This window comes from Polypterus senegalus, chromosome 3 (genome assembly GCF_016835505.1).
Source record: "Polypterus senegalus isolate Bchr_013 chromosome 3, ASM1683550v1, whole genome shotgun sequence".
NCBI lineage: Eukaryota > Metazoa > Chordata > Cladistia > Polypteriformes > Polypteridae > Polypterus > Polypterus senegalus.
Window position 1 is genome coordinate 176,482,726 of NC_053156.1, and position 26,459 is coordinate 176,509,184.

The window sequence follows — 26,459 nt, forward strand, 5'->3', positions numbered from 1 at the left end:
TGCAAAAAAAACTGTTACATGTCACTTATTGATATAATGGATTTTGTGACTGTTAACTGTGAGTGCAGACCTTCACAGCGTAACTGTAGTATATAACCACAGTTCAAAGCATCTGGTTATCATGAAAAATGTCTCACACTAACAGAAGGCCGTCAGCACGTCTAATTACACCAAAGTACTCTTGAGAGCACTAGCAGCAGTTTTACTTCCAGCAGACATTAGACTTTACAGCACGTTTTATATTTTGTTATACTCCTATAATTAAAGTATATATTTATATACTAGCAAAATACCCGTGCTTCGCAGCAGAGAAGTAGTGTGTTAAAGAAGTAATGAAACAGAAAAGGAAACATTTTGAAAATAACGTAACATGATGAAAATGTAATTGTTTTGTCACTGTTGTGAGTGATGAGTGTTGCCGTCATATATATATATATATATATATGTATATATATATATGTATGTATGTATATATATATGTATATGTATATATATATATATATATATATATATATTGTCACAAGAACGAGACATGGACAGATAAAGAGTTGGGGCAGCCACCCGTATATTGTGGTATCCTGGCTGCAAAGTCGGTTTTCTTAGAAATACAGAGCACTGAAGTGCATACAACCGAGTCCAAAACAAGACTGAGGAAACAAAGGAAAGGGGCAGGTTTTAAAGGGGAGACAGGAAGTGAGGTCGTATGGATCTGGCACGTGGTCTTCCACCATTGGCTCGTAGCCGGAGGTGACATCAGAGGGACTGGAGCTGGTGTGGCCGAGTTCCATTGGCTCAGTCCCGAAGTGATGTCAGGAGATCCAGGTGAAATCCCCGGGATGGTCTACAGGCAAGGAGAAAAGAGTCAGTGCACTCTGCCACACCCCGGCATGCCTCGAACTGCCTTCACTCAAGCCCTTTAGCTGCCTCCCATGCGCGTGTGTGACAAGGCCCCCTTAGCCCAGACCGACGGGTCGGGCGACCTAACCGAGAGGTCGTGAACCCGAGAAAGGCATCAGCGTTGGCGTGAGAGCGCCCGGCGATGAACGGCGAAAACTTGTGCGGCTGCAGGTCAAGAAACCACCGGGTGACCCGCGGATTCGACTCCTTGTGGAGGGCCATCCACTGTAGGGGTGCATGGTCCGTGACAAGGGTGAATTCCGCCCAACAGGTAGTACCTCAGCTGAGTAATCGCCCATTTAATCGCCAGAGCCTCCCTCTCCACCGCAGCATACCTGGTCTCCCGGTCCAACAGTTTCCGGCTCAGGAACATGATGGGGTGCTCCACACCATCGACGCTTTGGCTCAGCACGGCGCCCAGGCCTGTGTCCGAAGCGTCCGTCTGGAGGATGAAAGGCAAAGAAAAGTTAGGTGCCATCAAAACAGGTGTGGGCGTAAGGGCCTGCTTTAAGTCACCAAATGCAGCGCCTGTTTTTCAGTCCATACCACAATGTTGGGGCCCTCTTCTTTGTTAAATCAGTCAAGGCGCCGCTCTCTCCAAAACGAGGTACAAACCGGCGGTAGTACCCGCTAACCGAAAGGCTTGGACCTGCCGCTTGGTTCGCGGACGGGGCCATTTCAGAATGGCATCAATTTTGGAGCACTGTGGCCTTACGGTACCCCGACCCACCAGGTAGCCTAAATATTTGGCCTCGCTTAATCCAAAGAAGCATTTCTGGGATTAATCCGGAGCCCGGCCTCACCAAGTGTCCGTAATACCGCTTGGACATGCTGTAGGTGTTCCTTCCATGTGCTGGAATAGATGACCACGTCATCCAGGTAGGCAGCACTGTATGAGTTATGAGGCCGAAGCACTTTGTCCACCAGGCGCTGAAAGGTTGCTGGAGCCCCGTGTAACCCAAATGGAAGGACACGATACTGCCAGTGTCCGCTAGGGGTACTAAACGCGTTTTACCTTCGGAGTCCGTTAAAGGAACCTGCCAGTACCCTTTCGTCATGTCAAGTGTGGTCAGGTATTGAGCCTGTCCAAGCCTCTCGAGGAGGTCATCCAAGCGTGGCATTGGATAAGCATCAAATTGGGAGACCTGGTTAAGCCGACAGAAGTCATTGCAGAACCTCCAACTCCCGTCAGGCTTACCGGCGAGCACAATGGGGCTGGACCAGGGACTATAACTTTCCTCAATCACACCTAGCTCCAGCATGCGCTTGATCTCAAGCTCCACTTCAGCCTTTTTTGCCTCGGGAAGGCGATCACGGCGTTCTCGGACAACAACCCCGGGCTCTGTCACGATGTTGTGCTCAATCAGAGAGGTCCTTCCGGGGTTCTCACTGACTACCTCCCGAACGGTCCGGATAACTGTTTCCAGCTCCTGCCGCTGTCTGGGACTTAAGTCCGTGCCGAAGTTAAGGTCGTGTGTGTGAGCGAAGAGTGGCGGGGCTGGCGGAGGAGGGATCGGGGTCCCTGTCCTTCCACGGTTTCAGCAGGTTCACATGATAAACCCGCTCCTTTGGCCGGCGCATTGGGTTGACTCACCAAATAGTCGACCAGTCCCTTCCTCTCCTTAACTTCGTAGGGGCCCTGCCAGTGGGCAAGCAATTTAGAGTGGGAGGTAGGCACTAGGACCATGACCCGATCTCCGGGCGGAACTCCCGAAGAGACGTGCGCGGTTGTAGTACCGGGCCTGTGCTGCTTGAGCCTCCTCCATGTGACTTTTAAGGACAGGCCGAATCTTTCCAAATCTATCGCGTAACTGCGCGATATACTCCAGTATGTTTGTGGAGGGAAGAGCCTCTTCTTCCCAGCCTTCTTTCAAAATATCTAATATGCCCGAGGTTGTCGCCCGTACAGTAGTTCAAAGGGGAGAACCCGTGGAGGCTTGTGGGACTTCCGATAGGCAAAAGGACGAGGGGGAGGAGCTGATCCCAGTTCCTTCCATCCTCGCTGACCACCTTACGCAGCATTTGCTTGAGAGTTTGATTAAACCTCTCTACTAATCCGTCGGTTTGAGGATGATACACGAGGTCTTTAAATGCTTTATTTTCAGTAATCTGGCAGTCTCCTTGAGCGTTTCCGAGGTGAAGGGGTCCCCTGGTCTGTCAAGACTTCTTTGGGGATCCCCACGCGAATACCCTAGTAATTCCCGTGCGATGGCTTTAGAGGTAGCTGGCGCAACGGAACAGCTTCGGGTATCGTGTAGCGTAATCCACGAGGACTAAAATGTACTTGTGTCCTCGGGCTGAGGGCTCCAGGGTCCCACCAGGTCGACCCCGATTCTGTGGAAGGGAACGTCAATCAGTGGAATAGGAACGAGAGGAGCACGGTCCCTCCTAGGAATTTGTCGCAGTTGACACTCCGGGCAGGAAGCGCAAAGCGGCGAACCTCCTCATTAATTCCTGGCCAGTAGAAACGGAGCTTGATCCGCTCCAGAGTTTTTTCGGTGCCCAGGTGGCCACCTAGGAGGTGGGCGTGTGCTAGCTCGCAGACCTGCCGCCGGAAGGTACGCGGCACAGCAGCAGCCTCGTCTCCTGCCCGTCATGCATTGCTACACGGTAAAGGAGGTCATTATCTAGCACAAAGTAGGGGCCCTGTGGCATCGACTGATTAGTGCGCTGGCCATTGACAAGGACCACTGCATTTTTTACAAACTTCAGGGAGTCATCATTCCATTGCTCCCTTCTAAAAGAAGCCGGCGTTTCTTTAAATTGGAACCGCAACACGGAGAGAGGGTCAGCGCCGACCTCAATGGGCGTGGTTTCTTCCCGCTCCGCCGCGCGTTGGTGGATGGCGTGTTAGCCAGCGACGGCCGGAGTTGCCACGTCAGTCAGGGCGACGCCGTCTCTCTCTGCCGGCTGATTACACGGCGTGGAGGCAGCTTGAGACGGGTTATCTCCGTCCATAACGAGGCCCAAATTAACCCCGGAGTGGTATGTGTCTCACCGCTTTTGATTTTAGACCAGTCCGCCCTAGTATCACCGGGTGTGGAGGATCAGGTAGGACGCTACGGTGAGTTCTGAACTGACCCTCCGTAACTGATGACACAGCGGCGGACCTGTACCAGCGGATGTCTCCGTGGACACAGGTTATACCGGTCTTAAATTTTAGCCACTGTTGCGGTTGCACAAAGCGGCGGGCAACAATGGAAATGTTGCTGCGGTCGAACAAACCTGTGGTCTTGTGTCCGTTGGCGATCACCACGCCAGTATGTGGGACCGCCAGCGGATTAGCAGAGCACACCAACCCTCCTCGCCCTCCACCTGCATTCCTCCTTGCCCCAAGCGGTTTGCGCGCCAGCGCTGCCGGACGCCCATCTGAGCTCCGGATTGTACAGGGAGGGGCTAGGTCTTGGAACATACCCGGCTGGTTTGACATGAGGGCGGTTCTGCTCCCCAGAGTGTGAGGCCGCCCTCTGCGTCTCCATAAGCTCTATGAGCTCAGACATGTTCTTAAACTGCTGCCCCAAACCGGCTGGGTGAAGCCACGGGAAGCGCTTCCAGGAGCAGATAGCAAGCTACCTGCTCTATTATTTGGTAGGGCGTGTTTTCAAATGGCGTAGCCAATGCCCTACCATTGCCCATAAGGACCAGGCTTGTTTGTTGGTGGCCGCTCAGGGTCCAACCTCCATTTTTATTTTATTCACCTGCCAGTCTGGGGCACCCCTAGGTGGTAAATGGGGCTTTGGTTTCGAGGGAGGCAGGCACTCTCCCCAGAGAGCATACTGAGTCCCTTTGCCTCCCCTCCAGGGCAGCCCAATTCTGTGAGCCCCACCCGCACACTCCCTGGCCTCTCCAGATGGCCTAGTTATGAGTGCTGGGAGCGGAGCCCGCACCGGGTCACGCCGGACCACGGGCACCCTCCCGCCTGAAGACTCGGCCCATGCGCTCCCACCTGGGTATATTGCAGGTCCTGTCCCCTTCTCTCTGGGACTTCTCCATCCTGCCGACTACGCCACTGTCACAAGAACGAGACATGGACAGATAAAGAGTTGGGGCAGCCACCCGTATATTGTGGTATCCTGGCTGCAAAGTCGTTTTTTAGAAATACAGAGCACTGAAGTGCATACAACCGAGTCCAAAACAAGACTGAGGAAACAAAGGAAAAGGGGCAGGTTTTAAAGGGGAGACAGGAAGTGAGGTCGTATGGATCTGGCACGTGGTCTTCCACCATTGGCTCAGAGCGGAGGTGACATCAGAGGGACTGGAGCTGGTGTGGCCGAGTTCCATTGGCTCAGTCCCGGAAGTGATGTCAGGAGATCCAGGTGAAATCCCCCGGGGATGGTCTACAGGCAAAGAGAAAAGAGTCAGTGCACTCTGCCACACCCCGGCATGCCTCGAACTGCCTTCACTCAAGCCCTTTAGCTGCCTCCCATGCGCGTGTGACATATATATATATATATATATATATATATATATATATATATATATATATGTATGTATATAAACTGCTCAAAAAATTAAAGGAACACTTTGAAAACACATCAGATCTCAATGGGAAAAAGAAATCCTCCTGGATATCTATACTGATATAGACTGGGTAATGTGTTAGGAACCAAAGGATGCCACATCGTTTGATGGAAATGAAAATGATCAACCGACAGAGCCCTGAATTCAAAGACGCCCCAAAAATCAGAGTGAAAACATTATGTGGCAGGCTAGTCCATTTTGCCAAAATTTAATTGCAGCAACTGAAAATTGTACGCAGCACTTTGTATGGCCCCTGTGTTCTTGTATACATGCCTGACAACATCGGTGCATGCTTCTAATGAGATGACAGATGGTGTTGTGGGGGATCTCCTCCCAGATCTGGACCAGGGCATCACTGAGCTCCTGGACAGTCTGAGGTGCAACCTGGTGGCATTGGATGGACCAAAACATAATGTCCCAGAGGTGTTCTATTGGATTTAGGTCAGGAAAGTGTGGTGGCCAGTCAATGGTATCAATTCCTTCATCCTCCAGGAACTGCATGCATACTCTCACCACATGAGGCCAGGAATTGTCGTGCACCAGGAGCCACTGTACCAGCATAGGGTCTGACAATGGGTCTAAGGATTTCATCCTGATACCTAATGGCAGCCAAGGTGCCTTTGTCAAGCCTGTAGCGGTCTGTGTGACCCTCCATGGATATGCCTCCCCAGACAATCATTAACCCACCACCAAACTGCTCATGCTGAATGATGTTACAGGCAGCATAATGTTCTCCATGGTTTCTCCAGACCCTTTCACTTCTGTAACGTGCTCAGGGTGAACCTGTTCTCATCTGTAAAAAGCACAGGGCACCAGTGGTGCATCTGCCAATTCTGGTATTCTATGGCGAATGCCAATCGAGCTGCATGCTGCTGGGCAGTGAGCTCAGGGCCCATTAGAGGACATGGGGCCCTTGGGTCACCCTCATGAAGTCTTTCTGGTTGTTTGGTCAGAGACATTCACACCAGTGGCCTGCTGGAGGTCATTTTGTAGGGCTCTGGCAGTGCTCATCCTGTTCCTCCTTGCCCAAAGGAGCAGATACTGGTCCTGCTGATGGGTTATGGACCTTCTATGGCCCTCTCCAGCTCTCCTAGAGTAACTGCTTGTCTCCTAGAATCTCCTCCATGCCCTTGAGACTGTGCAGGGAGACACAGCAAACCTTCTGGCAATGACACGTATTGATGTGCCATCCTGGAGAAGTTGGACTACCTGTGCAACCTCTGTAGGGTCCAGGTATTGCCTCATGCTACCAGTAGTGACACTGACTGTAGCCAAATGCAAAACTAGTGAAGAAACAGTCAGAAAAGATGAGGAGGAAAAATGTCAGTGGCCTCCACCTGTTAAACCATTCCTGTTTTGGGGGTCATCTCATTGTTGCCCCTCTAGTGCATCTGTTGTTAATTTCATTAACACCACAGCAGCTGAAACTGATTAACAACCCCCTCTGCTACTTAACTGACCAGATTAATATCCCATAAGTTTCATTGACTTTATGCTATACTCTGATTAAAAAGTGTTCCTTTAATTATAACACAAGTAAACACAAAATGCAGTTTTTAAATGATGGTTTTTATTATTTAGGGAGAAAAAAAATCCAAACCTACATGGCCCTGTTTGAAAAAGTAATTGCCCCCTTGAATTTCCAAAGAAATTCAGGAACAAATGAGAACAGAAGTAATTGAGATCTATCAGTCTGGTAAAGGTTATAAAGCCATTTCTAAAGCTTTGGGACTCCAGCGAACCACAGTAAGAGCCATTATCCACAAATGGCAAAAACATGGAACAGTGGTGAACCTTCCCAGAAGTGGCCGGCCGACCAAAATTACCCCAAGAGCGCAGAGACAACTCATCCGAGAGGTCACAAAAGACCCCAGGACAACGTCTAAAGAACTGCAGGCCTCACTTGCCTCAATTAAGGTCAGTGTTCACAACTCCACCATAAGAAAGAGACTGGGCAAAAACAGCCTGCATGGCAGATTTCCAAGACGCAAACCACTGTTAAGCAAAAAGAACATTAGGGCTCGTCTCAATTTCGCTAAGAAACATCTCCATGATTGCCAAGACTTTTGGGAAAATACCTTGTGGACTGATGAGACAAAAGTTGAACTTTTGGAAGGCAAATGTCCCGTTACATCTGGCGTAAAAGGAACACAGCATTTCAGAAAAAGAACATCATACCAACAGTAAAATATGGTGGTGGTAGTGTGATGGTCTGGGGTTGTTTTGCTGCTTCAGGACCTGGAAGGCTTGCTGTGATAGATGGAACCATGAATTCTACTGTCTAACAAAAAATCCTGAAGGAGAATGTCAGGCCATCTGTTCGTCAACTCAAGCTGAAGCGATCTTGGGTGCTGCAACAGGACAATGACCCAAAACATACCAGCAAATCCACCTCTGAATAGCTGAAGAAAAACAAAATGAAGACTTTGGAGTGGCCTAGTCAAAGTCCTGACCTGAATCCAATTGAGACGCTATGGCATGACCTTAAAAAGGCGGTTCATACTAGACAACCCTCAAATAAAGCTGAATTACAACAATTCTGCAAAGATGAGTGGGCCAAAATTCCTCCAGAGCGCTGTAAAAGACTCATTGCAAGTTATCGTAAACGCTTGATTGCAGTTATTGCTGCTAAGGGTGGCCCAACCAGTTATTAGGTTCAGGGGCAATTACTTTTTCACACAGGGCCATGTAGGTTTGGATTTTTTTTTCTCCCTAAATAATAAAACACATCATTTAAAAACTGTATTTTGTGTTTACTTGTGTTATATTTGACTAATGGTTAAATGTGTTTGATGATCAGAAACATTTTGTGTGACAAACATGCAAAAGAATAAGAAATCAGGAAGGGGGCAAATATATATACAGTGGTGTGAAAAACTATAATCTCACACACACACACTTAATAAAATATATGTTGTCGTACCTTGCATAACTAAATAACCTTTATGGCACAAAAACAATTCAATACATTTATGGTCACTACTGTATTTGGATTTAATAATCTTCATGTGGGAAAAGGCTGACTCTGATAAATAAGCAGAGCCAAATAATGCAGTCAAGGAGCTTTTGAATTCAGCCGAGTGAAAAATGACGGCTGTCCAATTAACTGCGATTTTATTTCCCTTTGTTTTCTCTTTCTCAGGTCGTTTTTCGGAACGAAGTCAGTTTCGTAGTTTTTATGAACAGTTCGAAAGTGCCTTTCCACATTTTCCTTCTTTGGAATAGCAGTGATAGATTGACAGATCAGAAAAATGCACTTTGATTGTGACATTGTGAGAGAAAAAAAATCCTCTTCTAATTCCACATAAAGCCCATACCCTCCCCAAACATTTTTTTTTTAAATCCCTTCTTTAGTCTATATAAATTGGAAGGCCAACTAGATCACAGCCTGAGTTTTGCAGTAGCTCGCGCGTTTGATCATGCTTGCGGGATGACCAGCGTCTTAGAAGAAAGGAGATCTCAGACTGGCTGCCCTGTATGTCAATCAAGTGGCAAATGCCATAGGGAGGATATATGATAGACTAACATTTAAAAAATGTTTTTTTTTTAATGCAACATCGACGCATTGGGCACCCCTGAACTAGATACATGTACTTGTATGACAGCATGATTGTAGATAAGGTTAGTCTTATTGGTGTCAACATATTGCAGTAGTTTTATTAAAAATAAGTGTCGTTCATTCTAAAACCGTTCACATGTGAAATGCCTGTGTCATCCCCGGAAGCCCGGGATTCCCAAATTCCCAGGAATGGATAAACCTGTCCGGGAATGGATTCCCTAGCTGTAATCACATGCTGTGGAATTTTTTAGACCAAGCATTTGTGATGTTAGTTGTTCTTCCTTAGTATGTTTATGTGCATTTACAGTTTCAAGTTTTGGGCGTACCACAAGATTCCAGTTTATTTCCAGCTCGACTTGTACAATTAAAAAAAAAATCTTCCCTCTGTCTTTTATTGGAGAGGGTGAATGATGGTAATAGCAAAAGAAATACATTGCAACATCATAATGTCATCTGTGTCATTTTCCTATTTTCTAATAGGTAGCATGAACTTTAAATTTGTCTTATAACCAATGCTAGCTATTGAAACTGAAATGTATCTAACTTTGGCTAAAGTCAAAAAATCTATACTTTTCAGTATACTTTACTGACTTCTTAGCAAATGTTTTTTGTTCAATTGTATTTGTATTAGATCAAGGCTCTCTGGTGATAAATAGCATTATCATGATCAGAAAAATGGTTAAATTGGCAACTATAGTTGTTTTGAAAAGGATCAGGACTGCTTCATAAACACACAAATACAGGTCTAATAGTCTCCAGCACATTGCATATCACTTGTAAGTATTTAAACACAGCAGATAACTGAACAGTTCTCCACTCCTGTCTTTAGAACCTTATCATAACAGTATAGCATAGTGCTAATTCCAGTGTCACAAAATGCCCAGCAGAATTCTGATAGGCCGTTTACTCCATCACTCCTCTGAACCATGACATATTTTTAAAACAGGGTTTTAACTCCAAGCACCAAAGAATATGAACATGTGGTAGTCAGGTGACAGATAAAAAGAAAAGTTTCAGTGTTATACTTTGGAGTATGCAGAACACACATGATTGGTTATTAGTTATAGTTAGGGGCATGCTAAAGAGTTTCACACTCTCACGCGGTGATATTATCCAAAAATTTAAATACCCATATTTTCAGCAACCATATGTCTTCACCAGGGGCTTTATGTATAACGCCGTGCATAAAACTCACATTATAACATGGCGTAAGCACAAAAGCGGGAATGTACGTATGCACAGAAAAATCTAGATGCAGGAATCTGTGCGTACGCAAACTTCCACGTTATTCCGCTACATAAATCCCGATTGCCATGAAAAGTGACGCACGTGCCTGCTGTCCTGCCCCAATTCCTCTGAGAATTAGGGCTCTTTGAATATGCAAATTAATATAAATAGCCCTTAAGCTCAGCCTTCTGTGAAAAGACAATGGGAAAAGCACAGGGGAAAATAGAAGAATTTCAGCGAATACCAAGTGGAGGCAAGGAAAAACACTACTATTTGTTGGTTTAAACTGTAGCATGATCAACAAAAGGAAGTTGATCGAGTGACAGAGTGTTGGAGAAACTCAAACTCAAGTTCACAAAGTCGCACAGTGCCCGAAATAAAAAAGAAGTCAGATATCAAAGTCACCTTGAAAAGGCGAGTCATAGCCCACCGTCTGAGTGTCATATGAAAGCTTATTACGGTAAAAAGAAAAAAAAAATAGGCACACAGTGGAGAAAAAAAGCACGAAATGTCATCTTTAAACTCAAAATTTCCACTTTAATCATGTAGTTTATTTTGTCATTAAAGTAGAACATCATAAACTTCATCTTAAAATCATTTAATTTACTAGTTTACGCAGTGATTGTTCATGTCTCATACAAGATGCTTGCTGCACCATGTGCGACCTTCGATAAAGTAATTTATTGCAGCAGTACTGTCTCTTTCAAATGTACTAACCTCCAATTCCTGTCCTTACTTTTCTTTCTCCAAATACTCAATCGCCTCACTATCAACTCTGTAATAGACGTTAAGCCATCTGCAAGCTTAGAACGACGATTCTTCACAATTTTTAAGGAACATTGAAATATCCTCGTAGTACGTGTTTAATTACTCTATCCATCTATCCTTCCAGTGTCACGCCAGGCCAGCAAGAATACAGCGCGAGGCAGGATCAGTCCGTGAACTAGCTAGCACTGCGGCATCGTGTCCTCACATGTTTCATTATTAACAATACATGATTTTTTAAATGAAGTAAAAGTTTTATCTGTATAATATAATCAACATATTTTGCTGCATTTCATCTTAAAAGTAATATCGTCATCATATGTAAATACGTGCTTCATGAAGTGGTGCAGGTTGTGCAATATTATAACTGTAGTGCAAGTTTACAGTCAGGTGATTGTACTATAAGTACAAGCAGTTCTACAAGGATCACTTGATGGACTGATTGTCTGTGTTTAAAGCTCTGGGGATGAAACTGTTTCTGAACCGCAAGGTCCGTACAGGAAAGGTTCTGAAGCATTTTGCCGTGGCTGAGGCAGCGTATGCTTGATGCTGTATACCGATGATTCTCTTTCTCAGCTTCTGTAGATCTTTGATTCCCCACTCAGATATAGTGATATAAATACTCCGAGTGGTGCAGTGAGAGTAATATGGAAAAAGATGATTCGTTGTGGCAACCCTTAACGGGAGCAGCTAAAAGAAGAAAAAGAAGTGAGAGTAACAACGCTAAAGCTGTTATGGTATTTGGAATACTATGGCTCGAGTCAGATGTCACTTGTAGACATGTTTGCTAGAGGTACTGCCTACGACAAAAAGAGCAAGCGGTGGATCGAGATAACTAATGCATTGCAATCCAGATAGCTAACGTGTCAGTGGACAGAGATTGTTAACATTAACTGAAAGTGTAGTTGGTTTACAAAACATATTTACTGTTTATTCCTTTTCTAAGACATGTTCAGGACAATACTTGTACAATTTTTGACAAGCACCTCTGGATATTTTACTACGTCTAAATGCCTCTTTGGATGGTTGAAAATATGTTTTCAAAATTATAGTTTAAGTTGTTTGCAAAATTTATTCAATGAAAAGGTTCTATATTTTGACTGCAACTGTCATGCAATGGGGTGGCACGGTGGCGCATGCCATGCTTGAAATAAGACTTTGAATTTTGGTTTTGCATTGTGTGTATTGTCAACTGATTCCTTTTTTCCCTATTTAGTTTCATTTTTGTTTTCTTTAACCTCATTATACTCCCAGTGCCCCCATTCAAACCCTTTAGTATATCTTTTGAGATAGCAGAACTTAGCTGAAATATGTACTTTGTCTGACTTTGTCATATACTGTATGTACACAGATTACAGTATAGTACAATATAACCTTCATTTTGTAGGGAAACACTTTAAAATTTGTTAATATGAAATTTTTAAACATTGGATTAGATTATTTTTTTTATTTAGTTTTTAATATTTTTTTTTTTATGTTTACAATAAAGATGCAACACACTTAATGGAAAAAGTTGTCAGCTTTTGTAATGCGGAAAGTCATATACTTCTCGATGTCCTAAACTGCAGTAAAAATGGTAGATACCTCCCAATTGACAAGTTTTTATTAATTTTATTTAAGATATTAACATTGCTTACAATCAAGGTGATCTTATACAACAAATAACTAAATAAAACTAGGAAAACAAAAATAAAAAGAAAAAAATCTAAGTTTTAAAGAGAAAGAAACAAAACAGAATTCAACAACCACCCAACCAACTGACAAATTTCTACTGGTGTCTTGTTTTTCCAGTATACTGTGCACTATTAAATCTGATTTAGAAACTGAACATGCAATAATAATTTGTTTTGAGTTTTAAATTTAGGTAAAATCATCAAAAATGTACTCATTTTCCTTCAGACTTTATTCAGTTTATATTCTTCTCAGAAATCACAGCTCACTCCTGCCTCACAAGTGCTTTTAAAATGCTGTGTTTCAATCCTGGCCTGGTCATTGCTGAGAGTTTGCATGTTCTCCAATTTTGTTCAAGCAGCTTCCTAAATCCTTCCCCATCTAAAAGAAGTGCAGTTGGGTTAATTGAACATTCTGAGTTAGCCTGGACTAAATATGGATGTTGTGCATGGCTGTGAACTATAATGCTTCATTGACCTGTTCAGTGTTGGTTCTTGCCTTGCATCTGGTGCAGTTGCAATAGGGACTGTGACCTAAATATTGCATAAAGTGAGGTAGATAAGGAATATACAGATGGATGATATTTTTTAATTCCTGTTGCAATGTATAATATGAAACTACTATTTATTTGAAATGCTTTGTCAAGCTGTAATAAAATTATCAATGTGCATACTGTTAGGATGCTATATAAAGATGTCTGTGATGGTTAATTTGGTACTGTGTGCTATATGGTAATCAGCTTTTTTTTTTAAAAAAAAAAGGAAAAAAATAACATTTTTTGCATTCACTATTCTTATTTTAGGCAATTGTTTTACTCACTGTTTTCTTCTTTTAAAATGATATTGATTTTTTTTTCTTTTCTGTTTGTTACAGTGGATGGTTTAGAAAAAGCATCATTAGCAAACACTGATGTGGTTCTACCAGGATCCCAAACACCACCTCTCAAAAGGAAAGGCAAACTTTCTTCATTAGGTAAAATTTTTAAGCCTTGGAAGTGGCGAAAAAAGAAAACCAGTGAGAAGTTCCAGCAAACCTCAGCAGGTACAAATATCAATGTCATAGATCTTGCTGTCAACATTTTGTCTGGTTGGAATGAGGCAACTATGCCACAGAATTGAGAGCCGATATTACCTCATTTGTGTTATTCGTCCTGTAGACTGTTTAACTTTAGTGACTAGGAACTTTACCTGTGCAAATTTTTTAAGGATAGAATATCAATACAAGTCATTGCAAAAAGTACAGAGAGTAACTTGTTAAGAAAATTTAAAAAAATGGCCTGGTTCATACTGTATTTCCATGTAAATTAGACACAATTGGTGATACCACAGGAAAGCCCTCTACAAAAATTATACAATGAAATACAGTCAAGTACCGTAGAGTTAAATGAACAGGAATTTGAATCAGGTGAGACAAATTCAGTACTATTTAATTTGAAACTGAACAAATTGGGTCAAATGAAGTAAATGAACTGCATAGGTAGACTGATATAGGAGTGGCTTATGCCTCTGTGCACATTGGCCTTTACAGATCTTAGGTGTGTGTGTTTGCTTCATCATCAAGCATGTATTCTAGCAAGACCAAGAAGCTGTCAGCTCTGTGTGTATGTGTGTATGCGCATGAGCTTGAGTGTCCCTCAGTGTGTGCATGCATGTGTCTTTGAATAAATCTTGTATCTCAAAAACAACTCTTATAAAAGTTTGAAAAATCAGTAAGTTGGGTCCCACGACTAAACAGAGCAAACTGCGTATCTCCTAGTTAAGTTAAATATCTCTACCAGTAGTTATCAGTGGACACATTTCTGGCTATTTGTAAGGGATTTGGAGATGTGTACTGGCCCAGATATAATAGGCCTGGAGTTTGTGTGAAAAAGAAAGTTTTTTTTTTTTCTGAAGTTATCATTATACATAGGTTTACACAGACAAGCACATGTTAAAAACACCATGCTAACATCTACTTTTCTTGACATTTAAACATCATAGAATCAGACTCTTAACTATATAGTGAAGTTTTGACTATATAGTGAAGTTTTGAACTCATTACCAAACTTCCAGTTACATGTGTTGGATATTTTTCTCATAATGTTTTCCAATTTTCCCTGGCCCTTTTGCTTTGTATTTGCAGTTGATTTAGGGATTTGATTTTCCACCCCAGGAAGTCGATAATTACATCGGCTTTTAACTTTTGAGTTTAGGTTATCCCCCTGTGAAATATTTTAAATGTTCTTTGTCACCATTTTTGAGCACCCATTGTTGGGGGTGGGTACTTTGAGGTTATGAACTGTAATGTCATATCCATATCAGAGTTCTAAGTAATAAAAACAAATTATTTGCTCCTTCCTTTAAAGTAATAGATAGATAGATAGATCCCAAGGGGAAATTCACAAAATATATATATACAATATTGTAGCCTCAAGGTGCTAGCCAGTATTGACCCAATGACCCATTGTTGGTTTTTTTTTTTGGGGTAGGTTGCTGTTCTTAAAAGGACTGCTATGTTTTGCCACACTAGGATAGTGACCATGTGACTGTGGCAGATTCACCCTTTTTATAGCCTTCCCACACATGGTGCTGAAGCCACTCATTTTCATACCATTTCATCCTGCTTACTCAGAACTGATGCTCGTTTTTGCCCTCCCCTGCTGATGCTAGAGAACATTACAAACTCTAAGAAATGCTGTACATGATCTGAAAAAAAGGTTAAAGGTTATTTCCATGCTGAAAAGGAAATAAGGTTAAAGACATAACTTTTTAGCAGTATAGACTACGTTAAGTGTTCAACTATTTATGAAAAAGCTTGTCAAATAAATAGGGGAGGGGGTAGATAACAAAGCTAGGTCAGATGAAAGAACAAATGGCGAGAGTAGGTGAGAAGAAGCTGCCACTAGAAAGATGAAGTGAGAGAATAAAACATTAGTCAATCATTAAGACCTGGAGAAATATGCAATGGGAATGAGCTTAGGTACTTTTGTGTTTCTTAATACTACCTTTTCTCTGGGAAAAATAAGAAACCTATTGAATGCCCAAATCTCTTTTCGACATTAACACCTGTACCACAGGATGACTTTTTGTCAGTACCAAAGCTGCCAGAGACACAGAGCATGGATGAGGCAAATGAAGGTGCCGCAGTGCATGTGAAAAATGATCATAATCTAGCTATTGAACTGTTTAGATCTGATCAGCCTCATCTGATAAAACAGTCAGAAATACTGTAAATAATCGGGTCAGGAACTTAGGTTTGTTGAAAGCAGAAGCAGAATTACCTGGTTAAAGATTAGGAGAATGTGGCTTTATATCTCCCACATATATAAATATCTGTTTTTGAGAGCCACCAAGAGGAATTGACAAAAGTTGTTTGTGCAGGTTGACAGCCTTCTGCACTGACATTAATGACTTGTTTTTGGCTTTGGGTAGTGAGCATGACCCGCAATAGTGGCATCTTTTTATTGTTTTGTTGCTGTTAAGAATAGAAGCTGTTTGGTTACATAGTGGCAGTGTCAGCTCCTAAATACAAATTGCTTTTGAAGTACACATGAAATAAATCTATATACTGCTCAAAAAAAATTAAAGGAACACTTTTTAATCAAAGTATAGCATCAAGTTAGTGAAACTTCTGGGATGTTGATCTGGTCATTTAAGTAGCAGAGGGGATTGTTAATCAGTTTCAGCTGCTTTGGTGTTAATGAAATTAACAACAGGTGCACTGAAGGGGCAACAATGAGACGACCCTCCAAAACAGGAATGGTTTAGCAGGTGGAGGCCACTGACATTTTTCCCTCCTCATCTTTTCTGACTGTTTCTTCACTAGTTTTGCATTTGGCTACAGTCAGTGTCACTACTGGTAGCATGAGGCGATACCTGGACCCTACAGAGGTTGCACAGGTAGTCCAGCTTCTCCAGGATGGCACATCAATATGTGCCACTGCCAGAAGGTTTGCTGTGTCTCCCAGCTCAATCTCATGGAGACTGGCATGGAGGAGATTCCAGTAGACAGGCAGTTACTCTAGGAAAGCTGGACAAGGCCGTAGAAGGTCCATAACCCATTCACAGGACCGGTATCTGCTCCTTTGGGCAAGGAGGAGCAGGATGAGTGCTGCCAGAGCCCTACAAAATGACCTCCAGGGAGGCACAGGGAGACACAGACCTCTACAGGCTAGACAACAGCACCTTGACTGCCATTAGGTATCAGAATGAAATCCTTGGACCCATCGTCAGACCCTATGCTGGTGCAGTGGGTCCTGGGTTCCTCCTGGTGCATGACAATGCCCAGCTTCATGTGGTGAGAGTATGCAGGCAGATCCTAGAGGATGAAGGAATTGATACCATTGACTGGCCCCCACGCTCGCCTGATCTGAATCCAATAGAACACCTCTGGAACATTGTTTTGGTCCATCCAGCACCGCCATGTTGCACCTCAGACTGTCCAGGCGCTCCATGATACCTCGGTCCAGATCTGGGAGGAGATCCCCCAGGACACCATCCGTCGTCTCGTTAGGAGAATGTCCTGATGTTGTCAGGCATGCATACAAGCAGGTGAAGGCCATACAAACTATTGAGTGCGATTTTGAGTTGCTGCAGTGAAATTTCGGCAAAATGGACTAGCCTGCCGCATCAGTTTTTCACTTTGATTTTTTATAGGTGTTTTTGAATTCAACCCTCTGTAGTTTGACAATTTTCATTTCCATCAAAAGGATGTGGGATCCTTTTGTTCCTAACATATTACCCAGTCCATATCAGTATAAATATCCAGCATGATTTTTTTTCTCCCCATTGAGCTCTGATGTGTTTTCAGAGTGTTCATTTAATTCTTTTGAGCAGTTTATTTGTGTTCAACTTGAAGCTGTCTGTTGTCACCAAATATTTTTCAGGAAGCAATTAAATTAACATGGAACAGTGGTCTCATACATTGCGGGAGATGGATGTCTGAAGCGGAACTCCATTAGCAAAGGTGTTATTTTTTTCTTTTCTTTTTTAATCATCCCGAGGTATTCTATGTTTACTCAATCCAAGGAGGCTCAATTACAGTGTATGCAAGCATATATAAATATGACCGGCAGAGAAGGGGTTCAGAAAGAAAAGGAAAAGACCGCTAAAGCTTCATTCAAGCCTAGACAGCCATCAAGTCTATGCTCAAGGTATGGCCTTTCAGAGACTGACCTGGAACAGATAGGCAAAAGCACAGATTTCCTGGGACCTGACGCTGCTGCATCGTCTCTAGTTGAGAGTGAAACTGGGAGCAATTGTACAAGTGAATCAGGCCAGGATAGCTCGTCGATTGCAGAAATGTATTGAAACTGAAAATGGCCTTACCTTTTGTGTTGTCAGCTACTCTTCGCAAGCCGGAAACATCGACTCCATCTGGACTTACCACTTCATCAGCAGAGCCTGGAGAAGACCAAAACAATCTGTCTGAGCTGAAGGTAATATTCACCGCAAATACAACTGCTCAAGACATAAAGGAGCTTAAGAATGATTTAAAGAAAGATATAAAAAAAAGAAATAAATTATATAAGGAAGGAAATAAAGGACATACACAAGACAAAAGAGAATCTGCTTCAAGACATTAAAGACAAAGAAAAACCTATATAATTGCTTTGAGGAAACCTTTAAAGGTATGGTAGAAAAAATTAAGGAACAAATACAGGAAATTACAGTGCAAGTTTGAGAATAAACTTGGAGCACTTGGCGCTCAATTGGAAGACATTAAGCACACATATTGAAACAGCTGAACAATTGGCATCTACTACTAATGGAAAAGCAATGGCTACAAATTCCGAATGCAAAGCAGTCAGAGACACACTAGCTGCACTGAGAGATGGATGCAGAAGGAATAATATTAGAATTGAAGGTTTCCCTGAGAATCGAAAGTCCAAACCCAGTGAAATTTGTAGCTGAAATATTCTCTAAAATAACTGGAGAAGACTTCAAATCAGACACCAAGATAGCAGCAGCTTACCGCATAGGGGGATCAGATACCTCTAAACCTAGGACTCTCATCGTGCGTTTTGATAAATTACAATTTAAATTACATATAATGTTACTCCTCGGACAGAAACATGAGATTATATTTGAAAATAACCACATTCTTATTTTCCCTGATTTCTTATCTTCAACAACTCCCAAGACGGTTCAAGGTTATATTTTATGCTTATAGAACTTGGACTGCATTGTCAATAGATAGAGAAAGAGAGCAAGTTGTTTCTAATCTATCCTTTTTATCTTTATAAGTGCCAACGTAACATTAGGCTTCATGGCAATAACTCTTGGGAAAAACTGGAAATTAAGGCAATATCATCATGACCAAACAGTTAACTTTGTGAGCTGGGATGTTAAAGGGCTGAATCATGAATTAAAGAGACAGAAAGTATTCTCTCACCTAACAGGTCTAAACATAAACATAAACTATATAATGCATAAAGCCTGAAGTGCAAAGATCAAATAAACACTTTCACAAAAGGTTCAAGGATGATACCATAGCTTCCAGGGTGCAGTGGTAGGAATTGCTGACTTATAATCAAGAGTCCCCTGGTTTGATCCTGACTGCCTCGTATATTTACCATTTTGAGCAGTGAGTTGATCTTATTGCTAATATTATACAATAAACACATATATTTGATTTGTGTCTGTAACAGCCACTGTATTAAATGTATATTACTTTTTTTTTCTTTCCACTTTTATTCTCTGTCACGATACATACTACTGCCCCCAAGGGATCTGACGCTGTTACTTTTTTTTTTATCTGAAACTGGGAATAACTGTAGATGTGAGTGGTGTTTTGGGACAATCGAACTGGAAATTCTCTGATCTGGATGGATAAATGCTGGCGAATCTGCCTTATTCGTATCTCATTGTCACTTGATTTTTTTTTTGTTCAGTTTTATTGAGTGTTCCCGCTTATGCTGAATTAGTATGCGCCTTAAGACCCATGATGTCAAAGCCACACTGACAAAAAAACAGAGACATAGGTAGATATGATATTTGGAATTATTCATTTTATGACCTTATAGTACATTTCGGAAAACATTGTGGCACGGAAGCGACGTTATTCATATTCATTCACGTACCTTCTTGCGGTTGTAATCAATGACCGTGTTTTTTTTCCCCCCCACCGATCTTGCCCAGTCTGCACAGAACTCTAGGACATGCAGAGGATGTTCCTTTGCAAAGTGAGCCATGAACACTCTTCTTTTCTCAGTGGACTGCGTAAATGCCTTGCACAGTACATGTGCTTTGATTGCCGCCAGATCAAGCTTGTTATAGCACAAGCAACCGGCCACCTGTGTGCTGCTGCTAGCACTGAATAAGCTCATGCCTTCTGGTGTCAGCGCGCAGCACCAGGGGGGAAAAAAAAGAAAGAGACAAATATATGTGACATTTTGAAGAAATCATTGTATGACCTGAATAGTACCGATCAGAAAACACCATCACACTAATGCAACATTATTTGAAAAGTAACAGATTGTGTGTAAATTTGTTACTTGTAAAAGTTAGCTTTTTTATGTTCTCAGTCACATTCACGCTCTCTCACCCCTCCTGATCTGACCCTAACTAAAAGCGCCAGCATAAATTCTCAAGAGACTGCGGCATCACATCTACAGGATGCTTTCGTTTCAGATGCTCATGCATCGCGATGGTGCTGCCGTGAAATAAAAGCTCCGCTTTACATAATCTGCATTTAACTTTTTTTTCTTTTTCGTTGAAGTGCTCCCACACTTTAGAAAGTTTCTGTCTCAATTTTTTTCCATCTCCTTCCCCCTTCTCTATCCGACTCGCCATTGCAACTACATTTTATTTTCCTCTACATTCTTCTTCTCCTCAGATGTTCTACATTTGTAGGGCTTTGTGCAGTCTTGGAAAACAATAACAAACGATACTGCCCCAGACGTTCGTGTAGTGCATTGCAGTTACAAAGACCAATGTGGTTCTTTGTGACTGGAGCTTCTATTGAAGATTCTGTTTATGACGTGTCAACGATAAAAAAGCACTGACTAATCATTGCAGCCCTAATATTAGCACAGTACAGTGGTAGTGCTATTTTTCACATCTCCAAGGTTAAAATTCTAAACCAAACACTTTGTGATGTTTGCATGTTTACTTGTATTTGTGTAATTCATACGACATATTCCTCCTGTATCTGAAGGACTTAGTGTGTTAGATTTATGTATGATTGTAAGTTTTCCCAAAATCCATGAGTGTTAATGTTTCAGTTAGTTCCATGATGGACCATGATAGTGCCATGTCTATAGTTGGAACTTGTTTTGCACCCACAGATTGGCCCCTGGCTACCCTATATTGAGATTAATAGGTTCAGGAAATGGTTAGATGCTAATTCAGTAATAACGGTAATTAAGAAGGAAAAAAAAAACTTGTTTACAATAAGTGCTGAGTTTGGTACAAAAGAGACTGCTGACTTAAAAAAAAAAAACTTATTTTTCTTATTTTTCTACTAGTTTTAGAGCGAAAAATATCAATGAGGCAAAGTCGAGAAGAACTAATTAGAAGAGGTGTTTTGAAGGATATCTCTGATCAAGGTGAGCACTCTTTCTAGCAAGATTTAATAGTTAATTTTGAATGTTTTGTAGTTGTGTTAACATTTCTTGTAATAAATGCATAATATGGTTAAATATTTGAAAATTCTCAGTAATACAAAATATGGTATACCTGGCCTGTTTGTTACAGGCTATGTAGTCCCTGTGTAACCAGAGAAAGGGTTACAAAATTGACAGCAGTAAGTCAGACTTGTGTCTGGAGTTTGTGGAACTCCACTATGGATTCTGTATGTCACTGATCCTGTTCATTATTTTTATGGACAGAATTCCCAGGCAAAGCCAAGGGGTAGAGGGAGTCTGTTTTTTTAACCTAAGTGACATATCTCTGATTTGTGCAGATGATGTGGTCCTGTTGTTAGTGGCTCAGATGCACACTGGTAAGGTTGGTGGCCAAGTGTCCTCCTGTATTCAAGTTTGCAGCCATGGTTTCCAGCTAGAAAAGGGTGGAGTACCCTCTCCAGGTTAGAGACGAGGTGGTACTTCAAGCAGAAGAATTTAAGTACCTTCTGGCCTTGCTCACTAATGAGGGTAGAAAGAACCGAGAAATCAACAGGTGGATTAGAATGTTGTCAGCAGTTATGCGCACATTGTATCCGTCAGTCATGGGGTAAATAAAGAGCTGAGCCAAAAGGCAAAGCTCTCGATTTACTGGTCCATTTTTGTTCCTACTCTAGCCTATGGCCATGAGCTTTGGGCAGTGACTGAAAGAACCAGATTGTGGATACAAGCAGAGCAAGTGATTACATATCCTATTGAGGATGACCCTAGCAAGGACCTTACCCAGCTTCGATAGCGATGTTTTCCGTCTGTAGTTACCACAATCTAGGCAATCACACTTCCCTTTACAGATAGGGACAGCAAGTCAGGTTGGAGAGCATGCACTGGTATAGGATGTTGCCGCACACGCCGTATGACGAAACAGCTCAGAATCCTAGTTGGCAACCCCTCCCAGGCAGACATGTGGGCCAGTCCCACCCTCCGGAAATGACCATCCAGCAAGGTGTTATGTCTGTGCCCCCTTGTCCTGGTCCAGCCACTCGGGTCCTCCACAGTAAGGATCCTATGAGCCGGATCCCCCTCGGGGAGTTGTGCCACATGATTGTAGTGCCATAACTGACTCTCCCTCATAATGTAGATAATGTGCCTCATTAGGGATTCCGTGAGCAACCACTCATTCAACACAAAGTAATACTATTGGTATAAAGTCCAGTCTTTGTCTCAGGTCACTGGATAGCATCCGTGTTTCACACCCATATTGCAAGACAGAAAGTACCAGAACTCTAAAGATTTAGACCTTCATCCCTTTTCATAGATATCAGGAGTACCACACACTCCTTTCCAGCAACCTCATGACCCCCCACACCCATGCTCTCCCGATCTGTCTACTGACTTCATAGGAAGAGTCACCAGAGACATGATAGTCACTGCTAAGTTAAGTAAACCTCTTGACAAGGTCGACACTCTCTTTATAGACAGACACACTGCTAATGGCTGTGCCCAAGAGGTTATTAAAGGCCTTGATCTTTGTTTTTCTCCAGGACACTTGCAAGTCCAGACACTCCGACTCCTCACTCAGTCTCTCGAGAGCCCTGACCAGAGCCTCCATTGACTCTGCGAAGATCACTGCATTGTCAGCTAAGTCAAGCTCAGTGAATCTTTCTTCACCAAGAGATGCCCCACAGCTGATGGACCCCACAACCTTGCCCAATACCCAGACCATACAAGCATTGAACATAATAGGAGCAAGAATACGCCCCTGACAAACTCCAGAATCAACTGGGAAAAACACAGAGGTTCTGCATCCACTCTGCACAGCACTCACAGTACCAGTGTTCAGGCCGGCCGTGATATCCAGCAACCTTGAGGGTATCCCACAAAGTCTCTGGATGTCCCACAGGGCAACTCGATCAACCGACTCGAAAGCTTTGTGAAAATCGAGAAAGGCTGCAAAGAAACACTGACGATATTAATTTTTGCACTCCATGAGAACCCTTAGTGCCAGGATGCTGTCGGTGGAACACTTCTTAGGCGTAAGACCAGACTGCTCCGGTCAATAGTAGCTGAGCAAGTGATCACATATCCTATTGAGGATGACCCTAGCAAGGACCTTACCCGGCTTCGATAGCGCTGTTATCCCTCTGTAGTTACCGCCATCTAGGCAATCACCCTTCGCTTTCCAGATAGGGACAGCAAGTCCTGTTTTTCAGTCAGTTGGGATGACGCCAGAGTGACAGCCTTACCACAATCCTGGAGAAGTTCACCCTGGATACCACAAATACCCACAGCCTTCCAGACTCTCAGCTGGTTCACCACTTGTGCAATCTCAGTTAGATTGCGTGGTTCACAGCTAATTGGAGGATCAGCCTGAATATTACTGTAAGTTATTGTAGCAACTCGACCTGTGGGAGAAGGACCAAGCACGTCTCTGCAGGGAGAGGGCAAAGCAATGTAAGCAGAAGCAGCTTAAAAGGAGGAACAGCAATGACAGGTTGAACTGTCAGACTTAGATACAGCAAAGGAAAGACAGTGTCTGGTGAGGCAAGAAGGCTCATGAGGACAGCGATCTCCCTCAAAAAGCAGTATCTCCCGAGCCTCAGTGGAGTTGATAAGAGTGCTTTCTTATAGAGACAATAGACTATTAAGCAGCTGATTCCTCTGCTTTACCTCAGGTTTTTGCATTATATTTCTCATGCTGAATGATGTGATAAAACATTGTGTATTTTTTCGTCAAAACTTAAAACTGTCGATTTTTGAAGCGATCAGTTGAAACTCATGTGATCATTGCACTTTCAACACACTTTTTGTAGAATGATCACGTGTGCTTTTAAAATGTTGAATGACTGAGCATCTAAAAATAATGCAGAAATGCAAAAGATTAGGAATTAAAGTATTAGTTATTCTGTACTGTGAAAAGAAAATACATTTGTAATGCAATTTAATCTTTGCATGTAGACACTTCTCAGTGATGATGATAATTAGTTAACCCTGTATTGACCATCAAGGAAAATTAACACATGCTTAGGGCATCAAGGGAAAGGGGGCATCACAGAGTTGTTACAAAATTAGGAGAAAACTTATCCGTCAAACACAGCGCATCGTATACCAGTACAGCTGGACAGTTAAAAGTATATACAGCCTTAAACTTGCTACAGCTGTATTTAAATGTTTACATGAAATTAAGTAGCATATGGCCTACATTTCTAGTGTTTCAGTGGTCATGGACAACTGGTTGGTCCCTCATTACATGTTTGCATGTATGGTATTCATTGACTCTAAATCTGCAACCATTTATTGAGTTTACTTTGACTTGGTGGGGAAGGATTCCATCTTGTCACACTATTTTAAAGTAGTTTGATAAATATCAGTCTACTGGTAGTGTGAAAGACTTGTTTGCAAGAACACTAAAAATATGAAAAGGGTGAGAGCTAAATATTTTAAACTGGGACTGTTCACTGAATTACTCAAATAGATTTATCCTATCCCCTGTATAAAGTGCATATAGTGTATATGTTTTTGTAGGAATAAATTAGTTTTTGTTTTTACTAATTTTCTTAAAGTGTTAAATAGAAATAGGAGTATGTTAAAGTAATTGCAGACTCATTTACAATAATGTTAATTGTGGAGCTCATGTGAAAAACTATTTTTTTAGTGTTGTTTATGACAAGGTAAATAACCTGCATTGATTAATCTTTAACTGCTTCATTCCTTAAGTGGTACCATGAGTCAAATGGCAAGTTAAGTGGCCTTTCCTTCTATGCTTTCAAAAAACATCTTAACCTTGTGCCACATCCATTCTTTCGCTTAGGTTTACTAAAGCTTTACAGTAAGCATTTCCGCATACAATGACAGACCTCAGAAATCTGTTCTTATTTTGAATGATAATAGTAGTTATAGATTCTCGCCCCAGGTGCTTTCTACACAATTTGAACGTTCTCCCTATGTCTTTGTGAGTTTTTCTAAAGGTGCACTGGTTTCTTCGCACAGTGCAAGCACATGCAGGTTATTAGTGCTGCTAAATTGGCAAATTGTGATAGGATGGCATCCTGTCCATGGATCAATCCTGCCTCTCATCCTATGGTTGCTGGGATAAGATAAATCTGCCCTTTGACCCTGCTCTGAATAAACAAATGTAGAATATAGATATACAGAATATTGTTTTAACAATATGTTAGTCTCCCACTTCTCTATTTGAGTAATATCCATGTGAGAAAATATGTTTGTTTCTTTATGGCTACATTGTCACTATGATGATAATAATAATCCTCTTCTTGGGCCTCAGTATGGTACTGATTTTATAAATTGGATCTTTATATTAAAAGGTTTAAGAACCCCTGGTCTATACTGTACACATTTTCTAAGATTTTATGTCTTGAGAGGCATATGCAATATATGTTTATTTCCAGCCCAGTTCTTATTTTATTATTTTTCACAGTATAGATATTTTGTAATTACTTCACTTTATTAAAATGGTCCTTATGAAAAGAAACATCACAGTAGAAATACCCACTTTTAACTTATGAAATTAGGCCAACAGAAGCACCTAAACTTGGTTCAATTTCAAAAGTATAAGTACATAGACTATAACATGATATTTACTGTAGATGTGATAATTTTTAATTATGGCACATGGTAATTATGGCCACACCACTAAGTCCTATTTGGGAGCCATGCAGAAGCCTTCAAAATGGGAAAAACAGAACTTTTTTTTATCACGTATATATTTGATTATTTTTAAAACCCGTCTTAACGTTGTTGTCTTTAGATTTTTAAAATGTACTCACAACTCAAGTTATTATTTTAAAGTCTTCCACATCCCTAAACGGAAGACAGAAGATCATGTTTAAGATTCTGATGTGTTGCATTCAGACATCTTCACATTAGTGAACACACACTGAGTGCACAACATGATTATTGTGACAGTTCATAAGTTAACACTTAAAGGTACTGCAAACATGCATCTATTACTCATTTACTTTTATGTTAACAAGATCTTGGCAAGCACTTTTTTGAGTTTTCATAACAAAACACAGTAGCACAGGATGAGTAAAGTGTTTTAGTTATCTTTGCAATGTGATCCACTAACAAATATTCACTTTGGAGTAGTCTGAGGTGTCTTAACCAGAACACATGTTGCTTGATATTACATACTTAATAAGACTCATAAATCCTTCATATTAACAAGTAATTTTACCATCATCTCAATATGCCATACTGCACAGAGATTAATAACCTATCTATTGTAGTTTTATAAGTGCTATGTAGACCTAAAGAAGT

The 26,459-nt window shown here is 41.8% G+C and overlaps 1 protein-coding gene across 6 annotated transcripts in view; it reads left to right on the top strand.

Annotated features, from left to right (window-relative positions):
- The window catches only part of phactr2 (phosphatase and actin regulator 2), a 292,417-nt gene that overhangs the window by 204,902 nt on the left and 61,056 nt on the right, over nt 1-26,459 (top strand). For 5 of the 6 annotated variants that reach the window (XM_039748237.1, XM_039748231.1, XM_039748235.1 and 2 more), the window contains exons 2-3: nt 13,514-13,681; nt 21,087-21,167. In XM_039748237.1, coding sequence (XP_039604171.1) covers nt 13,514-13,681; nt 21,087-21,167 — 249 coding nt within the window. Of the gene's footprint in view, nt 1-13,513; nt 13,682-17,961; nt 18,057-21,086; nt 21,168-26,459 lie in introns of those variants that run through there. The other variant, XM_039748236.1, reaches the window with a different exon arrangement.